Source organism: Protobothrops mucrosquamatus, unplaced genomic scaffold (genome assembly GCF_001527695.2).
Source record: "Protobothrops mucrosquamatus isolate PMUCROS unplaced genomic scaffold, P.Mucros_1.0 scaffold306, whole genome shotgun sequence".
Taxonomy (NCBI): Eukaryota; Metazoa; Chordata; class Lepidosauria; order Squamata; family Viperidae; genus Protobothrops; species Protobothrops mucrosquamatus.
Genome location: NW_015386648.1, coordinates 122,381 through 144,204, shown reverse-complemented (window position 1 = coordinate 144,204; position 21,824 = coordinate 122,381). Strand labels below are relative to the sequence as shown.

The 21,824-nt window shown below is 35.2% G+C and overlaps 1 protein-coding gene across 1 annotated transcript in view; it reads right to left on the bottom strand.

Annotated features, from left to right (window-relative positions):
* NYAP2 (neuronal tyrosine-phosphorylated phosphoinositide-3-kinase adaptor 2) overlaps positions 1 to 21,824 on the bottom strand; it is a 99,180-nt gene that overhangs the window by 13,827 nt on the left and 63,529 nt on the right. Inside the window, exons 2-3 of the mRNA XM_029283981.1 lie at positions 21,455 to 21,756; positions 6,985 to 8,082 (exon numbers count right to left, since the gene is read on the bottom strand). Coding sequence (XP_029139814.1) covers positions 6,985 to 8,082; positions 21,455 to 21,756 — 1,400 coding nt within the window. The remainder of the gene's footprint in view (positions 1 to 6,984; positions 8,083 to 21,454; positions 21,757 to 21,824) is intronic.

The following is a 21,824-nucleotide window of genomic DNA, read 5'->3' as shown; positions in this document are numbered from 1 at the left end:
ACTACAGACCAATCAGTATAACATCAATACCTGGGAAGATCCTGGAAAAGATAATCAAAAAACAGATCTGCAAACAACTAGAAGCAAACAAAGTTATAACTAGTAGTCTGCACGGGTTTGTTAAAAACAGATCATGTCAAACTAATCTTATTTCATTCTTTGATAAAGTGACTAAATTAGTAACCAGTGAAATGCTGTGGACATAGTATACTTATATTTCTGTAGGACATTTGTCAAAGTAGACCACAACCTGCTGTTAGTAAGCTAGAAAAAAGTGGGATAGACAACATCATCATCAGATGGATTTGTAGCTGGCTGACAAACTGTACTCTGGAGTGGTCCTCAATAGTACTACATCCACATGGAGAGAAGTAAGCAGTGGGGTACCACAAGGTTCCATCTTAGGCCCAGTACTCTTTAATATTTTCATAAATGACTTAGATCAGGGAATAGAAGGGGAACTCATCAAATTTGCAGATGACACTAAATTGGCAGGAATAGCCAACACCCCAGAACACAAACTCAGGATCCAAAAAGATCTTGACAAACTTGAACAATGGGCCCTATCCAACAAAGTTAATTTTAATGTGGAGAAAAACAAAATACTACATTTAGGCAGGAAAAATAAAAGGTATAAGTACAGATTAGGTGAGACCTGGCTCAAAAACAGTAACTGTGAGGGGGACTTTGGAGTCCTAGTGGATGATCACTTGACTACGAGCCAGCAGTGTGCAGCAGTAGCCAAAAAAGCTAATAAACAGAGGCATAGAATCAAGATCACACAAAGTATTAGTACTGCTTTATAAAACTCTAGTAAGACCACACCTGGAATACTGCAACCAATTTTGTTCATCGTACTACAAAAAAGATGTTGAGACTTTGAAAAAAAGTTCAGAGAAGAGCAACTAAAATGTCAAAGGCCTGAAGACTAAAATATATTAAGAATAGCTGCAGGACTTGGATTTGGCTAGTCTAAAGAAAAGAAGAAATGGGAGATATGATAACAGTATTCCAGTATTTGAGGGGCTGCCACAAAGAAGACGGGATCAAACTATTCTCCAAAGCACCAAAAGGAAGAACAAGAAACAATGGTTGGAAACTGACCAAAGAGAGAAGCAACCTGGAATTAAAGAGAAACTTCCTAACAGTGAGGACAATTAACCAATGGAACAGCTTGCCTTCAGAAATCATGGGCGCTCCATCACTGGGCGTTTTTAAGAAGAGACTAGACAGTCACTTGTCTGAAATGGTATAGGTTTTCCTGCTTGAGCAGGGGCTGGACTAGAAGACCTCCAAGGTCCTTTCCAGCTCTATTCTATTCTATTCTATTCTATTCTATTCTATTCTATTCTATTCTATTCTATTCTATTCTATTGACTTGGCCAATTAGAGGCATTTTACACAAGCAAATCTGAAGCTGATGCTGCCTAAAGACGATAGAGTACATTGACAAAGGAACCAGTTACCGTTCAGTGCTACTGTATTGTACTTGAGTTTCTTCTTCACCGGATGGTGGAAGTTTTAACAATTGGCTAGATGAGTAAGTTTAGACATTTGTCAAAACTCATTCTGGTTTAACACGTTCTGGTTTTTTTGCAGGGTATATTCAAAAGAAATGCCAGCTGGTAGGCAGAACCCTTTTGCATCAGCTGATTACCTGAATATTATCATTGTTGTTGTTGTAACTATTTACAATGATTATTCAAGTGAAATCCTTAAATTACTTTTTAATGTTTTTTCCCAAACATTTCTCCAAATACTTCTAGATTTGTAGCTCTTTAGGGTTTGTTTGGGGTTTTTTTTCTGAAGTGGTGGGGGGGGGACACGTTTTACTCCTGAATAAGGGATGACTATTAGGCATCATATTTTTGAGAGTTGAGAACTTAGGTATTGTTGTTGTTAGTTGCGAAGTCATGTCCGACCCATCGCGATTCCATGGACAACGTTCCTCCAGGCCTTCCTGTCCTCTACCATCTTCTGGAGTCCATTTATGCTCACGCCTACTTCTTCAGTGACTCCATCCAGCCACCTCATTCTCTGTCATCCCTTTCTTCTATTGCCCTCAATCTTTCCCAGCATTAGGCTCTTCTCCAGTGAGCCCTTCCTTCTCATTAGGTGGCCAAAGCACTTGAGTTTCAACTTCAGGATCTGGCCTTCTAAAGAGCAGTCAGGGTTGATCTCCTCTAAGACTGACTGGTTTGATCGCCTTGCAGTCCAGGGGACTCGCAGGAGTCTTCTCCAGCACCATAGTTCAAAGGCTCAATTCTTTTGCACTCAGCCTTTCTTATGGTCCAACTTTCACAGCCATACATTTCAGCTGGGAAAACCATGGCCTTGACTATACGTACTTTTATTGGCAGGGGTGATGTCTCTGCTTTTTAATATGCTGTCTAGATTTGCCATAGCTTTCCTTCCCGGGAGCAAGTGTCTTTTAATTTCTTGGCTGCAGTCCCCATCTGTGGTGATCTTGGAGCCCAGGAAGATAAAATCTGTCACTACCTCCATTTCTTCCCCATCTAATATTACACCATCATTGATACAATGTATATTTGTTACACAAAGTATGTTTTCAGTGATATAAAAGGAAGATTGAAAGTGATAAATTTCATTTATATATGTAGCTACTCCTATCCACTAAAATGACAAAAATTAGCAAACAGATTATGCAAAAGCTAAAATATTCAGGCTAGAGTTCTGAAGGAAAAACCATAAGACCCCTCCCCTAAAAACCTAATCTCTATAGGGAATTATTATTTGCAGACATTTTCCAATCAGTTGCTAGTGCATAAGAAGTAATGGAAACAGCTTAGCTAGTAAAGACCTCAGAACATCTTGCTCTTAATGTAGTCATGGAAGAAGGCGACTGCATGAACATGAGGTTCAATATATATGTGTGTGTCTCTGTCTCTGTCTCTGTGTCTCTGTTCTCTGTGTCTGAATATCTCTCTGTGTGTTTTAAAGATATGTCAAAGGCAATGGCTTGGGGAAAGAGGAACTTGAGGGGGAGGCTAATTGTATACTAATTATGGCATAGTGTACTATTTGTTACTGGAAATTACTGGAAATTAGGGGCAAATGTGCTAATGGTTGCTAGACATTGCAAACATAAGCTAACCAATATTAATAAACATTGATAAGATCATAGGAGACCTAAGATAGGTTATCTTAAGGTTGGTTTATGGAGAAGTACCTATAAAAACTGTATTGCTACAGGAGTGGTCTTTGCACAGGCTTAGTGGGAGTGATTTCCCCCATGTCCTTTTTTCTGCACAGAAAAATAAAGCTTTTGTTTCTGGGACAACAGTTTAAAGAAGAAAATCTTGGTTCCTGGCTTGTGAGAGATACTACATGATGCAAGGAATTAACAAATGAATACCAGTCAAAAGTAACTTAGGGTCTCCTGTGTTCACATAGTCAGGTTCACCAGAAAGTATCTTGTAGGATGGTTTTTGATGGAGAATCTAATCATTTTTATCTCTGCTTGAGCAATGTATTTATAACCTATATACTGTACATGGCTTATACCTATGAGCTACAATCATCCAAGTTCAGAATCCAGCTTAACCAATTACACTACCAGATTCAACACCAGAAGTTACTCTGCTTCAGCATGTTTTAGCTACCCTATGACCAGCTTTCATCCCTGAATGTTCTTAATAGCAAATGGATTGGGTGAATCATTCCAGACTATAAGCATGGTATATAAAACTGGGTCTTTGCCCATACACTTTCATAAGCCCAGTATATAAAATTGGAACTTTGCTCATGCAATTTCACATTAGATAGGTTAAATCTTGTACTCAGGTCCCTAGGATTCTTTATTTGCTATGAAAGAGGCATTCTTAAAACTTGTTTTGCAGGAAAAGTAAGTATATAATGGCAAAAATTATACTTTACTGTTTGAGTGAATGGAGTTCTTTTTTGTCTTTAAAAATGTATATGGAGACTGATGATTTTTAAAAAAATGAATAGAGGACAAAGGAAAGACTCATATTTAAATTAAATCTCTGTTTATTTGGAGAGTTTTAAAAGGTATGTGTTTGCTTAAAATTAGTTTAAAAACAATATGTTGGATATTGTCTAGTTAGAACATATTTTATTAGCAATGAATTTGTGTTTTCCTATTAAATAACATTTATTTTCAGTAATATTTTATGTCATATGTACTTCATCATTTCTAAATATTGTGATATGCTCCTTTTTTTCTCTCTCACTCACTTTTACACACAGACACATACATATACAAATACAGAAATTGCTTTGTTATTATTCATTATTCTAAATCCAGATTTGATTGCATCCCACAAAATCACAAATCTGGCGTTGTTTTCTACTAATTATTGTACACTTTAATCTCGAAACACACACATACACACAAATAAAGTGTGATTTTTTTTACATGATTGACTGCAAGCTGCCAAGTTACTGTACAAAGATGAAATATTTTTCAGTGAATTTTTTTCAGTGACTCATTCTTTCAGTTTGTCTCTCTCTCATACACTTGTATAAAATCACTAATTCCCACAGCACTATTCCAAAAACTATATTAATATAATAGCCAATATTCCTGCCCATCCTATGGTTGACTGGGTCTTAACAGAATAACAGAATTGGAAGGGACCTTAAAGGTCTTTTAGTCCAACCCCCTGCTCAGGCAGGAAACCCTGTACCATTTCAGACAAATGGTTGTCCAATCTCTTCTTAAAAACCTCCAGTGTTGGAGCACTCACAACCTCTGGAGGCAAGTTGTTCCACTAATAACTTGTTGTATTTGTTAGGAAATTTCTCCTTAGTTCTAGGTTGCTTCTCTCCTTGATTAGTTTCCATCCATTGCTTCTTGCCCTGCCCTCAGGTGCGTTGGAGAATAGCTTGACTCCCTCTTCTTTGTGGCAGCCCCTGAGATATTGGAACACTGCTATCATGTCACCCCTCGTCCTTCTCTTCATTAAACTAGAGATACCCAATTCCAACAACTGTTCTTTATATATTTTGGCCTCCAGTCCCCTGATCATCTTTGTTGCTCTTCTCTGCTTTTTAGAGTCTCAACATCTTTTTTAAATTGTGGTGACCAACATTGGATGCAGTTTGATTTTGTGATAGGAACAATAAATGATGGAATTAATCTACGACTTAGTAGAAAGTTTTATATTTTATATACCAAAGCTGCATGTTTCAATTTCTGCATCACTACTTAAAAAGAAAATCAGTAGTTGGTGGGACATAATAAGCCTCTGTTTGATGGCATTCAAACAACAGTATTAGGCTAGATCACTAAACAATCCCATATGGAATAATAAGGCAACTTTCTACATTTACAGAAGTGTAAAGAAAAGGAGTGAGAAATTTATAAAAGAGAAAAATGTGGCTTTATAACATATAAATCATCTAAATTTTGGCTGCTATTCTACAAAGAACACCAAAAATGCACAGTTTATTGGGCTCAGCGTATTTTCTGTGCTATTTTTTTTCTGTCCAAAAGACATATTTTATTGCTGATTGCTATTTAAATTACAGAATTAGAAAATAAACTCTTAAAAGTATATCTCAGCTCTACTGACTTCAAGATAGGTCAAAGTCATTCATAAATGGTTTTATAGCACCTCCAGGGAATAGTATATCAGACATACTTACTTTGTAATACTATTAAAGAGTTAGTATTCAATTCCTATCTGCACTTTATTCATTTTTCCAAGAATCTTTACCAAAACTGTCTCTGACATGGAAAAGATAATCAGAAATAATGTAATGCAAAACACCGAGATGCTTTTTACATTTGCTGTTTTTCTTTGTCTGTTCTTGCTTTCTTTCAAATTAACTCTGCCCCCCACCCCAATCTAATCTGATTTTAAGGACAAAGACCTCCAAACCTAAAGAAGCACTTAAGCCTCAAGCCATTTAAAGATGCCAGTCCTTAAATTTATTTACTTATTTATTTCATTAAAAGCATTTTGAGATGCAATGGTTTCGTTTCATGGTTTCATTAAAGTCAAAGTTTAAAATTATATTTAAGCATTTTAAAACCACAAGAAGAAAACAAAGAAAGATGACAGTTGAGTAATGGTAACTCAGTACCTGCTTAATATTTCAAAACAGATCTGGCAATCCTTTAAAAAAAAATAAAGCAACCCGTTTGCTTATGTGTAGGGTCCTGTTGCTTTCTCTGATTTGCTTTGGATGTCAGTATAAATCCACAGGAGCCAGGTTCTGATCAAGATCACTTGCATAGATAAATTCCACCCACCCTTTGCTTTCAAAATCCCCGTCCATACTAGGTGAATCGTGTATGTCTGTAAATGTGTGTGTGTTCACGTGCATCTCTCTTGGTTTAGAAACATTTTTTAATTTCTTCCAAATATTTTATTTTTTCCTCATTCTTTTCCAGATGTATTTGTAGGATTTGCATAGATGGTGGGCATAATTTGTACCAAAGATTGTGTGTTTTGTAGATGAAACTAATCTACAGTTGTTTGCAAATAATATATTGTATCAATATGCAGAAAACATGTTTATGAATTCATAGAAAATTCTTGAAATACATGGTTTTTTAATTTGCCTTTTGATATTATATCAAATAAATGAAACTTTTTCATTTCAATGTGAGCCAAATTATTTCATTGCTACTGAAATTCAGTAAAGGTTAACAAATTGCTGAATTTCTGTCAGTTTTAATTTCTACCACAATCTATGTCCATTCTGGTTTATTATCAATTATATTTTTAAAAAAAATGAAAAAAGCATATATATCCATTGCCTTGTGAACATTTACTTTAAACAATTTCCCCCTAATACTCTATAAACATTTTTGCAAACTAAGTTTAATAGTATATCATGAATATTTTAAATCTATGAAACTTCACTTTTGGACTATTAGAAATTTAGTTCACATTAGGGAGGGATGTCAGTATGTATGTAAGATACAAGTTTCACTGTTGGATGTTTGAAAAAAAAAACAATTATTGGAAAAGAATCATAAGTAACACTTACTTTCTGCAGGCTCTTTAGATTTTCTTCCACTGGAAGATTTCCTCAGTAAACTTCGTCCTGAGGTAAAAAGGCTGGTTAATTCCTCCAGAGGACTAGTGGGTGTTCTAGAACGTGAAGTACTCTGTGATGATGACCCGTAGGTGTTGACAGAGGCATTTACCATTTTCCCTCCTTCTTGCAATATGTTTCTGGCAGTAGAATGAGGCACTGATGGAGAACTTCTTGAGAGACTTCCTGAATGTACAGAATCATAAGGAGGAGGTCTTTTGAGACTTAAAGGAGTAAGTGACCGACCCATACTCACAGGAGAGGGAGAGGCCGAGTGGCTTTTGGAATAGCCATGGGGAGACTGTGTTCTGTATAGGGTAGAAGGATGAGGAGGTGAAGAGGAGTGCCCTGGAGTACTAGTTCCATGGGAAGCTGTCTGGTCTTTCTCTAGTTTTTGATGACTTGGAGTATGAGGTGGCAATGATGATGGAGACACTCCAGTTTGCTGTTTAATGTAACACACATTTTCTAATACGGGAAGCTTTGTGACTTCTAAAGGTGTTAAAGGAGATTCGTCAGAATTTGGGGAACATTGCACTGGTGCAGGTGGGAATACCAAGAGTGGTGGTCTGTGAGGAAGCAAATTTGGGAATGGTGGTGGGATATCACAAATCACACCTTTGGGAGTGGGTGGCACTGAGGGCTTGGTGAAATCAAGGTCAGGCACTGTGGGAGTAGCACACTGAGAGGAACAGCTGTGATGGTCAAACTCACATGGACACTTTGAATCTTGGCCTCCATCCTCAAAGATGGGATATTTCATTTCTTCATACACCGCCTCATTTTGATCTTCCTCATCTTTTTTGAAGTCTCTTAATATATTTCCAACCATTTCGATATAAACTGGCTCTTCTTCCTCTGCATCTGGAGCAGGACTGCTGACTTGGGTCAAAGAAGAATCTCTACTTAGCACAGACTTTATGGAGCCATGCTTTTTGATATAGGTTTCATCAAAAGATGCACTTAGTTGAGTGTTTGGATTCCGCTTTGGCTTTGGGGGAGGAACCTTCTTGGTGTATTCATCACTGTGAGGCCTTGGCTTGGTGGATACTGTAAGGCAAGGACAATGCACATCAATCAGAACATTAATGAAAACATTATGTATTTTCAAAATACTTGCTGGAAAATGCCTGTCCTGTTTTGATGATTGATCCTTTGTGTAATTTCTCCAGAACTATCTTGTATGCTGAAATATATATTTAATAAAACATGGTGGAAATAACTCATCAAGTTCATTGATTGCTTAAATGTGGCAATGTTTAGTCAAAAATGATATTTTCTGCTCATACTGTATGAACATAAAAATAATCGTATGGTATCATTCATACATCTATCTAGTCCAGTATTTTGTTCTACACTGAACAAGCAATGGAAAGAGTACATGCACTTAAAATCAAGTCTGACTCATGTCAATTTTTCCTCCTAGTGGCATCCTACTCTCTCACACACCCATCTAATGATTTAAACTTCATCTTAAGGACTGGAGAACATAAAAACCTTACAAAAATGTTGTTATCTGAATCATTGCATTTTTTCCCTCAATAAGGCACAGGGAACATTATAAATATGTGCCTAAATAGCGTATTTTTAAGGAAGAGAATGTAATTTTATATGTAGAATCACCTAATTGTACATTTTGTTTTTCAAATATTTCCAAATCATTTCACTCATAATCTATGTTGACGGGCTAAGTTAATATCTAAATACGTTTTACTATATCCACAGACAGTTAAATAAAAAGATTTTTCAAGCATGGTCAACTTTATGGCAGAACTTGAGATTAATAGGGCATGTCATTGTTTTCACTTAGACACATGTGATGAATGAGTGCAAAATCAGCATAAATTTGAAAGTAAATGGAAAGGTTAATTCAAAATCAAGAAGTCTATTCATTTTGTAGCAGGAATTGGTCTTTTATTACCATGAAGCAACTGGACTATGTTTTTTCCTTGAGAAAGATGTTTCACTTCTCATCCAAGAAGCTTCATCAGTACTGTTTGATGAGAGTTAGAGCTGATGAAGCTTCTTGGATAAGAAGTGAAACATTTTCTTCCTCAAAGAAAAAAAAACATAGTTCTAGTTGCCTTTTGAAAAAGTACCTTGAGACAACCATGACCCGGATTACTCAGAATCTCCATAGACATTTTCTCCTATGCAAAGTATATGAAAAAGACAGACTCTCTTATGTGAGTCTAAAATAAGATGTTCAAGTACTGGATTCAGCCAAGACTTATTTTATGGCCAAACTAATCAAATAAGTAGAGTGGTGGGCAGTTAGTATGCATTGAACTCCCACAGGTTTGGATTTCGTGAAATGGAAAATAGAGAATCTTGATGCAGAATTTGATGAAAGAAAGAAAGAAAGAAAGAAAGAAAGAGAAAGAAAGAAAGAAAGAAAGAAAGAAAGAAAGAAAGAAAGAAAGAAAGAAAGAAAGAAAGAAAGAAAGAAAGAAAGAAAGAAAACTTGACTGCTGTCTGAAACACATTTCCAGTTCATGGAGTTTTCTCTACTATGCAACAAGCAGCATGGCTTAATAAGTAAGCTTTCTTTAGATGTCACATGTCTCCTTCTAAGAAAGATTGTAGGAAATGACCTTCAGGTCTATCCAAATCTGTACCTCTCCATTCTTTGAAAAGGTCCTTTCTTTCTTTAACTCCCCTCAGCTTGCCATTTAAGCATTATGTTAAATGCTTTATAGCATGTTGAAGATAGAATGGTTTGAAATACACTGTGATAGCACCTGGCATTTTCTCACCTGGTGTACAATGTCATTTTATGCCACACAAAGAAAATGCAATACAGTCAGTAGCATAAAGGTTAGTTTATTGTACCCCAATGCTTAATATAAAAGATAACTGATTAAAATAAACATTCTCCCTTCATATCATGCTAGAAGACTTATATTCCTTTTGAAAATGAATATATGAAGACTTTAATTACACAAAAGAAAAAAGAAACGAAAAATGCTCCCTTTTCTTCTAGGGAGACTGGGATATAAATATAAGCTCTGTAGGAATAGTAATATTAGGAAGAACAGAAGGGAAGCAAAAAGAAGGACAAGGGAGCATCTCTTATTTGAAAAAATGTGTTCACAAGCTAATGAGAAGGGAAATTGGGGCCTTGATCCAAAAGGAAGCTTTAAAAAGACAGATATCCTAAAAAGGGAGAGGAAGAAGGCTCCTGATTTTCTGGGATGAACTGGCCTGCTCAAGCATCCTTTCCTTTCCGCTTAGGGATAATGTTAGTTTGGCTTGTCTTGGGATCATTCTTCCTGAAGAAATATCTATGGTGGTTTGCTTCCAAAATTTAGTATTCCTTGAGCTGATTCTAACAAAGATGTGCCTGGAGCAAGAAGCTGATTTGAGGGCTAAAGCTGGTAAACATGGGATGTCCAATAAAATGCTCTTAAATTAGTTGGGGTATCCCAATAAGATATCACAGGGACTGTACATCTGAAAAAAAATCTGTACATTTCTACACTCCTACGCTGAAACAAGACACAACAATATTATTAGTATGTTGGTGATACAGATCTTTACATCTCAAACCCAAACCAAACTGGAGATATTATGGTCCTTTGCTCCAAAAATAGTCACCCTATCAAAATCTTCAGTTTTCCATTTTTTTGAAGTGAATAATGAAAAATCCCTCAGGTAATGTTTCTCAGTTGCATCCAAACCCAATAGCAATCTTATGAGCAGTATTCCGGAAACAGATAAATTGGAGCTGTTTTGAAAGGCATTGGGGAATTGAGGAGTTGCTGCTCTCTATTTGCTATTTCTGTATTGTTTATTATTCTTGCTTTAATATTTTATTTTCATTGCTATGGTATGCTCTTCATACATTGTTGTATGTTTAAACTGCATAGCTTACAGCAGTATATAAATGAAACAAACAAACAAAGGACTACAGGAATTCTGCACACAGCAACCATGGTCAAAAACTATGAAATATTAATGACATAAGTCAGCAATGTTTCTGCACATTTCTGAAAACTTTTAGCATGGTTGGTTCAAGTGTGTATATGACACACATGTGCCTCTTTGTAGGATATTTAGTGTCCTATTGGCAATGAAAGAGAGAGTTGGCAATCTCTTTGACTGAGAAAAATGTACAATGTTGTGTTAATACTTTGACATTTCACAGTCAAGGGCAATATTCTTTCCATATGCTACCGCATAAACTCCATGAGTAACCCACCCTAGTCAATAGCCATGCATCACAGTCTCCATGGTTTTATTTTATTTTTTTAGATATAGAAACCTATCCAAGAAGATTCCTGCCAAATTACAACAAGAATCTGTTGAGTCAAGAATAAACATAAATAAGTCAATAGCTACCCTTGCACTAACATGTTTGCAAAACTTCAATTTTGCATTATTTTGTACTATCCTAAATACATATTTTCTACATTCATGTACAGACCATATTTGCCTTTCTTCCAACTATACAAAACCAGTATTGAGTTCATATTATTTTCTTGCAATATCTTTTTTTAATTGTATAATTCAATATTAAATGAAGTAAAGCTAGACTGCTGTCTGAAAACCCTAATAATGAAACTAAAGCTTCAATATTGCATTTTGCAATAAAATGCAAAACTCCTGATACTTGGAAAAATGGGAGGCAACTGAAAAATAGACTAACAGAACACCAAGTGACACAGTCAGGAGCTTATAAGAACACAAAGAAGCTATTATTGCAGGTAATCCTGAAAAAACTTTTTGTTTCAGATTATGAAACACAATCCCATCCAGACTGGAACTGGGGTTCTAGTTTAAAGAATGGTAGCATCCAACCTTGTCCTCCTCATTTTTATTCCAGATAAATTTTTCCACATCTTTCTTTTTTCTTAAAAAAAAAAAAGGTTTTACTGTGTACATTGTTCAGTATGTCTAGGAAGGTTAGGCGCAGGGGCAATGTGGGCTGCAACTGTAGTGAAGGTAAAGGAACAGAGTTTACTGCTATTTACTGCTATTAAAGTAGACCTCAAGTAAAAATGGTCCATATGCCAATTTTAATTAAGAAGAAAGCCCCCACATATCTGTGTTTGAAAATTAATATATAATTTGGGTCCAAATTTATTCAGAAAATTTCATGTAAAGGCAAAAGGTGTCATATTTTTCAAGTTATAGTAGAATTGCCGAAATGAATGAAACTGGTACACATATATAGAGGTTTGCCATAAAAAGCACAGAAATAACTTGGCTGCTATGAAACTACCAGTGGTCCTCAATGTATGACCACAATTAAACCCAGAATTATGACAGTAAGTCATGCAAGTCACTAAACAATCACCCTGTGATCACATCTGATTTTATAACTTTTGTATGGTAATCATTAAGCAAACATGGACACCACCTGAAGAAATAAAAAAAATCAAAGTTTTAAGGTGAGATGGGAGAATAAAGGAGTCAGACAATTTAATTTAATTAATTTAACTTTTAAAATTTAGGTACCACCCATCTCTAACTGACTCTAGGAGGTATACAATAAGACCAAACAGAATAGCAAATACAATGTTTATAAAAAATGCAATGAAAGGGAAGAACAAGAGCTAATTCCAAGTCTGGATAACAACTGTGATACCTTCAGACAAGAGGCCCAACCATTCTAGCCCTGACTAATTTTAAATGACAAAAGGGAAATAAGAGATAAAGCATTCCTGTTGGAGTGACAGGAAGATGACTCACGAGCAAGCAGTGAAGGGAGACTGTACAAGGCTTTTCCCGGCTTTATGCTCTACTGGCATGTCTGCCTGCCTTGCCCATGAAGGAAATGACTCCAATGCTATCTAGAGAGATGACTGAGGCCAAAAGAGGGAGTGTGTGATCGGTGGGGAAGGAGTGGATCATGAGTGGAATAACCAGTGAGTAGCACACTTAAATTGGGAGATGCAAGAGAAATTGACCCAAAAAATGAAGAGAAGAAATGGACTTTTCAAGACAACAAGGTTGTTGAATTGTGTGTTTGTGTTTGGGGTTTAACATGTACTAACCTTTTAAGAGCTGCCTGGCTGTGCTTGATAGGGGCAGGCTACATCCCCGCCCAAAAAAAAATCTAAAGGGGGCACTATTTCTATTGAGTTCAACAGCTGTTGTTCTTGTTTTTATTTATATGTTTAATCTGATTGTGAATTGTATATTTCTATGATTTTTTTAAAGATAATAGATTACTGAGACTTTGATACTGAGCAAGAAAGTCAGTTAAGTTTGTTCATAAGAAGTCATGACTTGGGACGTCAAGAGTGGGGAAAATGCTTCTGAGATTATCCTGCTGGTAAGAGAGTTAGGCTGAGTTGAAGGAAATTTGGATAGGAATTAGAAAAGAAACTACTGAGGCCAGGTGTTGGTAGTTTCTCTTGGGGATTCAGTTTTCTTGAACTCAGAACTGCTGCTATGTGATTGAACAGGGCAACTCAAGGAGCCAGAAAAATAAGTGTAACATTTTTTTTAATCCCAGCATATATTCAAACTCTCTTTCAGCATCCAGGTGTTCAGGGTTGAAAAGAGTTTGGGGGGTTCCAGCTGAGGTAGCTGTAAGCAAATTTAACTATAGGGCATTTTTCAAAGGAGATATTCATGGAGTTCAAAGGAGCAGCACAGTTTTCAAACAAAAACGTGGCTTCTGTAGTTTAATGTAGATATTATACTTATCTGTTGTAAGAAATCAGGGGCCCCTTTTCCCCTCCTTATTGGATGAGTGGAAATATGAAATTACATTCTGCTATTTCTTTTCATGATTGTAGTGTATAAGGGAAAAGAGCAATTAAAAGAAAAATAACAGGTTTGTTATTTTCTATTCTGCCTCTGCTATTTACCAGCTTTTGGAACCTCTACAGAGGTAATCTGCTGTGCAGTTCAACTCAGGAAGGAGAACAGTACACAGTACAAGGGACAATTAAACACCTACTGTTAACCTGAACACCTTCATTCTTTGTTTTCCTTAAAATCCAAATAAAATACTGGTAATAATCATGAAAGGCAAGGGTTACTGTTTTCTTCATCTTCTACTGCCACATAACAGCAATTCTGGAGTTTTGAAGCCCAGATGTGGAAGCATCATAACCATGCCTGAAAAGCTGCTCCCAAGAAGGCTTCTTTAGATACTTCACTAAACATTCTGAGGCTGGCTGTTCCAGTCTTACGTTCTGATGTGAAACATATCCTCTCTCTGATATGTTTAGGTTATATGAAACTTGCTTCAGCCTTCTCTTAATTGAATGCTGCATTTAGAGTTGTTTAGATTTATTGTATTTATTTAATACAATATTGGAATTCCTTCTTTTTTTACATTGTCCTGAGTGGTATTCATTTTAACATAAGTAAAGTGTCCTTAAAGTATTAGTAAATATATAGGAAGGAAGAGCTATCATTTTCATACTCCTGGAGAGAGAAAAGAATTCCTAAAATTGTTTAAAACAATAATTCTGCCTGTGGTGTGTGTGTGTGTGTGTGTGTGTGTGAGAGAGAGAGATTCATATATGTAGGATATTTGAATTCTATTAAAGTAAATTGCTAATGATATGATCCTGAACATGTCAGTTATGGTGAGGCAGAAGAAGATTTTATAAGGGTTTTTTATGATAACATCCAGGATTGAAACTCAAGTAAGCTTTGCTATTTTGCCTGCTAGACACACATAGGGTAGATGCAATTGCTTTCATACTAAACGGAGAGGTTTAGACTGACTGATATTTTGTATTAAATCAGCATTCTGTTTATAGAGAACTGAATTACTTAACCCTTTTGACAATGAAAGCTCTATCCACACTACATTCTTGGGAAACTAGAAAATACCAATTGCTATCTTCAGTTACAGCCTTGCCTCTAGATTTTATACATTAGTGCTAGATTTTTCAACAGAACTGTGCAAGTTATAGCTTTGGATAATCACAACAACAATTAAAAATTCAAATAGGCTATCTGTCTAATGAAATTTAGCATTTTAAAAGTTGTGTTTTTCATCAAATTGTAACTTAAGTTAAATGGTACATGGTTTTTTTCACTGAAAAAATAAAACATGTAAGGAATGTTTTAGAATACTCAGTTTCTTAAGATTAGTTTAAGATTAGTTTTACATTTATTTATTTATCAAATTTATTGACTGGCCATCTTACCACAGTATAACTCCGAGTGAGGACATACATACTTCCACATACATACATATAACAAAATATACATAAAAGGCACATAATTTCTGCCAAATTTCAGTGCTGAAATCTTAGAAAGTTCTAGAAACCACAAAAACGAGGCTGACAAAACAGGTCCATTTTTGGAACCTATCCAAGAAAGTTTACATCCTGGAGATCTGCTGAAGCCCACTTTAGAGTGCTAAACCATAATCATTATTAAGAGTTACCCTGCAGTAAGATGTCTGGCCAATAAATTTAACAAATAAAGTAAAATAATAAATAAAATAAAGACTGCTTAGGAATATTCATAGAATATTTATCCATACTTATGTGCCTCCCAAACCATATAACTATTTTATTGATTGTGGGACAAAATTCTGGAGCTAATCAAAAGCACTGCTAATATCCCTTTGAAACTACTTAGTGAATCTCTGTAATTCAGGATGTTCTACTAGGAGGAGGAGGGGAAGTGGCAGTCAAAATTGTGACTATGACTTCACTACTGAAGCATCATCTCATCCTGCATATCATCTTGACTTTTTGTAAAAAAAAAATAATCTCCCCTGCAGATATTTTTGCAAGTACCCTCCCATCTCTAACAGTGGAAGTAAAACTGCTGCATTGCTTTACTAGATGTTGCTTCTCCAGTCACTAGTTGCCTCACACACAGCTCTGAAGCCAAGAATATATGTGTGCATTGCAGTAGGACTTGTGATGTAACAAAAAGTAAAACTGATACTTCCCTCCAAAGGTGATATTCTTGAGTTCTTTTTTCATAAGTAGAAAATAAGTATGGCTTTAAGACAAAGGAGCAAAAGAAAAAAAATAAAAATGCTTATGGATGGCATGATAGATTAAATTTAAAATAAAAAAAATATTCCAAAGTTTGGCAACTCCCAACTTTTAGTTGACTAGATGAACATTAGTTCAATGGAATACTTTGTCAGTGATTGTTTTTTTGAGCATAAAGTATATCCATGATTCTGACATCAGTGATAGTATTTATTAGCTTTTGTTCTGTCAGTTTCTTTTTTGATTGCTTTTGATTCTTCCAATTAACAGTGTCTTTTTCAATGATTCTTACCTGGAATTGTATGTTCAAAGTATTCAAGGTTTAGGTTCATAACTAATGCTTCTAGTGACTAGTCTGTTTTTTCTTTATCACTATTAAATTATTTCTTCTCTTTATAGTCCAAAGGATGCCCAGCTTTCTTTAGCAACACAATTCAAAAACTTCATTTTTATTTCATTCAGCATGTCCAGTGGTCCAGTTTTAATAGCCATATGTGACAAGTGTGGGAAAATAGTATTAACAACATATACCTTTGTTGTTGTCAGTATGATGTCTCCAACTACATGATCCCTGTTCATTGTCCCTTTAGCTAGGAATTATTAGACTTATGGTCTAAAACATCTGGAGGGCATCAAATTTCACAGTCATAATTTATCATGTTATATCCCATTAGTTCTCTAAGCCTTGCATTAAACTTCTCCTGAATTTCAATTTATCAATGGGTAGGAGAGGGAGGAGAGGGAGGAGGGGTGATTATGCTTGTAAGCTGTATCAGAGAATTTTCAGATCACACTACGTCATGGCGTGTTTTACCACTGGAAGACATGGCAATCATATGTTCCTCAAAAGTCTATTGAAGGGCCCCAATGACACAGATACTGTAGATAGATGCACATAAAATTCCTTGATGCAAAGAAACCTTACAAGTGAACTTCATGTCCAAAATGAATTTCCCACATTTTGGCATGAGTATTAATTCACATAATTATTTTCCCCCTCAGCACAAAAATTGGCAAGTTGCTGGGAGCCTTTACTGATTAAATAAATAAATATAATACATCTTTCTTCAATTTATTTCAGTAACTCTGAATTTGAAAAGAGCATTACATTGTTTTCTTTTTTCTTTAATCCTGGCTTTGTAAATAGAATTAATATGCTATAAAGTCACTGAGGGCATTATCCAAAATTGTGAGAATAGAGTTTTACTTGCACAACAGAATATGCTCTTTAGTTCTTCCATCTTCCTGTCCAGATTCATCCCAATAGAGTCTCTACACATTCCAAAGTAGATTTGAAGGAGAAATTTATTTTGCTAACTCTGTTTCACTGGCGGGGATAATAGAGTTAGAAAATAATTTTATTGTTTATTTTGTACATGCATGCTGCTGTAACCAATCTATTTATGGTAGTATAAATAAATGCTAAAAGCCATGAAGAGAAAATAATAGTGTGGTAAGAGAAACATATGCTATATCCAATCCATGTAGCTAAATTGAACATTAAAAAATATTAAGATTTATGGAGACAATCCACATTCTTAGGGCTTTTCCCATCAATAAATTAGAATGTTATCCACCCATCCTTAAATCAGTAGAAAGCTATGGTATGAAATTCTTCAGCCCTATTGAGTCTTTATTGTCTCTCCATTTAGTCATCACCCGTAACCCATCTTTTCCTGCAAAATAATGGGTGCAAAACCCAGAGATTTGATATTTTTGATACTGCTTTTCAATGGAAATACAACTTTAATGCCAGCATAGCTAAGAATGACTTAAGCCTGTTTCAGTCATGGATCAAGGACAAGATGAAGGTAGAACAAACATAATGCTAGGGCATATTTTTGAGTACAGATGAGAACATGGCCTTAGGACAATTACCAGAAAAAAAACAGTGAGGCCAGTAATATTCTAAAGTAATAATATTTTTAAAATTCTGCTGGATGTGATGCCATTAGCTGATGCTAATATTATTATTTTTAATTAATTGCATTTGCAACTGGACAATATCATAGCTAAACAAATGCTAATGGTAGTGCCCTGCTTAAGTTGAAAAGTATTTACTATATTACTATATTAAGAGTGACTGATTAAAAATAGATTCAGAGACAGAAAAAATAGCAGCTACAGATTACGGGCTTGGCTGCCATTCCTCCTTACCCTATCAATATCTATCTGTACAAAGAAAGTTCTTTAGTAAGAATGGGTAGCATGTGAATTCTTTTGTTAAGCCAATGACACAAGCTCCTTGTACTCAGCTGTGTATTACCTGCCTGTGGGCTCATCCACACAGCTACTTTGCCATGCTCTCTCCCTAATTTGAAACCAGGGAGGAAATTGTTGGCAGAAATAACAGTGTAGCCATAATGCACATCTTGGCCATGTCTATATGGCAATTCCACAAGACCTAATAAGGGTAGTTATTTACCGTTTTCCCTGAATTAAATTTGAAAGAGCACAAAGAATGGAAAGAGTGGGAAAAGCCTCTACCAACCATTGTAGAGTACATATATGAAGATGGTGCTTGTAAAGTCTTGTAAAGCAATTTTTTTTCTAATTGCTCCCCTTTCCCTACAAGATCTCAGAATCTATTGGATGGTAACAAAGCATCTTTCTTGGTTGCAAGGCACCTGAATTTGTGACAGATGAAATTGTCACATCAACCAGAATTGAAAAAAATACATTTTGGTGTATGTGAAAGTAATGTTCCACTATGGAGTGTTCTTGAGTATTTCCACACAATTTCTCCAAAATTACCTATTGAATGGTCAGCCTATCAACCAACTAACCACCTGGTGGCAGTAAAGAGGTAGAGATGTTTTCCTTTCTCTCTGTTGCCATCTGGTGGTTTTAAATTGTATAATCATGAGGCAGTCCCTAAATCAATGAGGTTGAAGAATTGGAATTTGACCCAAAGGTGCTGTTCAAAAGGCAACTGAACTGAAGAAGCTTCTTGGATATGAAGCAAAATGTTTTCAAAGAAAAAAAATTCCCTTACTCCATCCCCCACCCAGTTACTACACAATAATATCAGAAATAAATTTGCATTGAACATAGACCAAATAAAGTTTATGCAAGAAGCTGAGGCCTAATCACTAGACTCCCAAATACCTGCAATTGTCATTTGCTAAAGCAGCATTGAAGAAAGACACTGGGTTACATAAATTATGAATACTTTTGGATTTTTTTTGATGTCAGCTATAATGAGAAAGATTTTGAGAGGTTAATTTCATACATAGATGCAGTACTCTTTTTAGATCTATTTAGATTAGTTCTTTCATTGTATAATAAGAACAAATATAGCAGATATTGTGCCCACATCAAAGGCCTTACAGCTGTATATATCTCTCCAATATTGGAAGCAAATCACATGGATTGCTACAAATTATTATCATGTATTTTTAAGTGCGATGGAAGGCAGAAATATGGATTTTATGGAAAATTGTAAATCAGAAAATGCAAATATCTATGATTTTAGTTAGCATATGAATCTCAATGTGCTCAAATATTTGAGCCACATTATTTAATGGGACTAAATTAAATCTAAGCTATTTTTAAAGTTTGAACAATATAATCAAGACTAAATTTTGATACATCAATAAGAATAATATTTATTGGCATGTGGGAAACAGTGTTGGACAAAAGCAATAAAACATTGTGGAATACCCAGTCAAACTTTCCTAAAAATAATTATTACATCTAGAAAGTAATTTTATTAATAGTACCATATGTAATTCAGTTATAGTTAAATGGAAATGAAATGAAGTTGGTTTGAACCTACAAGTATAAGACCAGAAAATGTTTCAGATTGGAATTTTGGATTTTGATTAACTTTATATAAAAGTACTTTTCTTTTCTTTTTTCAGATATGGGTTTATTTCACAACTATTTTGCCACAGTTGCTGCTAGCACTGGATGAATAGCTGAAGTTCCATTTGCTTACATCTTTATAGAAAACACTAACTACTGAACAAGCTATATTCTTATTTAGAAATGAGAAATTGATATCTTAATATTATGATGTACCAGAACACACAAATATTTCATCCTGAATAACTCAACAATAATCACACATTGAACAGAGGTGAGAAATGCAGAAATTGTATTTTGATCTGCTTTTCAACACTATTAAATACAGCTTCCTCATCAGGAATCACTAGGATATCTTGACTACATGTATTAGTCAAGTAATTAGTTTCTGAGCAAAACATTATTCTTAAGTTGCTAACTGTATGTCATATATTTTAACACTGCACAAAGAAGTCTTGACACAGTAGCCACAACTTCCTTGAATACCAATGAATGGAATTTAAAGCATAGAAAAAGCTGATAATAAAAGAAGAATGTTCAATCCAACCATAACATTTAATCACAAATATGCAACTCTACTATGTAGTATTTATGTTAAATGAGTACATGTTCTGTGATATAAATAGGAAGTATTAACTGCTTGTTTTCTCTTTGGTTGAAACCAATCTTTCCCCTTTTTTAAGCTTGGAATTATTTTTAATACCAAGTGGTCAGTAACTGGCATCCGTGGGTGAGAAAGGGGGGCAAATGACATCACATACATCATGACATCATAACACAGACACTTGCCTACTTATATCAGTCAATTGAAATGCAGGTATGTCATAGTTGCATTTGCTCAGGTGGGTGTTATGCTGTCACTAAAGACCTCAGTGAGCTGCTATAAGGCTTACCTGACAGGTTGGTTTTTTAAAAAAAAAATATTTGGCATTGAACTTATAATAAACTGATTTTTATCCTAGTCATATTGTTATTTTTAAAATAGGTTTCTTTTACATTTAGGTAAAAGCTTAAGTGTATTTTCATTAATTTTATTAGGCTGCTTAGGATTAGTTGGGAGGTGAACAAGAATTACAAATGTTCATATTTTAGCAATAGCACTCTTACTATTTTATACCAAACCATCCATCCATCCATTCTGTTTTTCAACCAAAAGTGTATTTCATTTTTTTAGAAATAAAAAAAAACTTGTTCTCAACCAAACTTGCAGTTTTTTTCTCAGATCTCCTATTCTTATTACTCTGCAAAACAAATGTAACTTAGTATTACATTTACCTTTAAAACTAGCATATTAGCAGCCACATTAACAACAACAACAAAAAATCATACCTATAATTTCTAAATTCCTGAATTCAAGTTCCTTTGCTAAATGTATGCATTTTGGGTAAATGTATTCAAAGGCAGACTGATTGAAACTTGTTTGAATTATACAACCAATATTATTCTTGGCACTACTGTACTTTTCAGAAATTGCCCTTCCCATCCTTCAAAGTGGCATATTGGGGGTACAGGGGAAATAAGAGGGAAAATATTAGTTACATAAACAGTTTTTTTTATCACTTTTGGATCTCATCTACATTACTTGATCATCAAATAGCAAATATTTTATGATATGATGAGTATACATCAGTAGGTGAATTGCATACCACTTTTTCCCCCCAGGAATAAAAAAGGAATTCAGCATTTACCTTCAGTCCTGTCTGGCAGCTTTGCACTCTTACTTGTTGTTCCAGCATTTACAGTTTCAGAGGATGTGCTTAGTTTGGTACTGGGGTCTCGTTTGGGTTTTGGTGGTGGTTGCTTCCGGGAGCAGCTACTGCTTTCATCATCAGTGCCTCCAACAGAATGTAGTGATTGGGATCTTACGGTAAAGCCACTTGAACAAGGGTGGGGCAGTCTGTCCTGAGGTGCAGGCATCGTCATAAATCCCATACGAAAATGTTTCCCTATGTAGCCTCCTTCGTTTGCTTTCCCCACTTCACCACCTAAGCTGTAAAGAAAGCAAAAGCATACAGATAGATATGCTGTCAATCAATCACTAAACTTTAGCATGGTTAC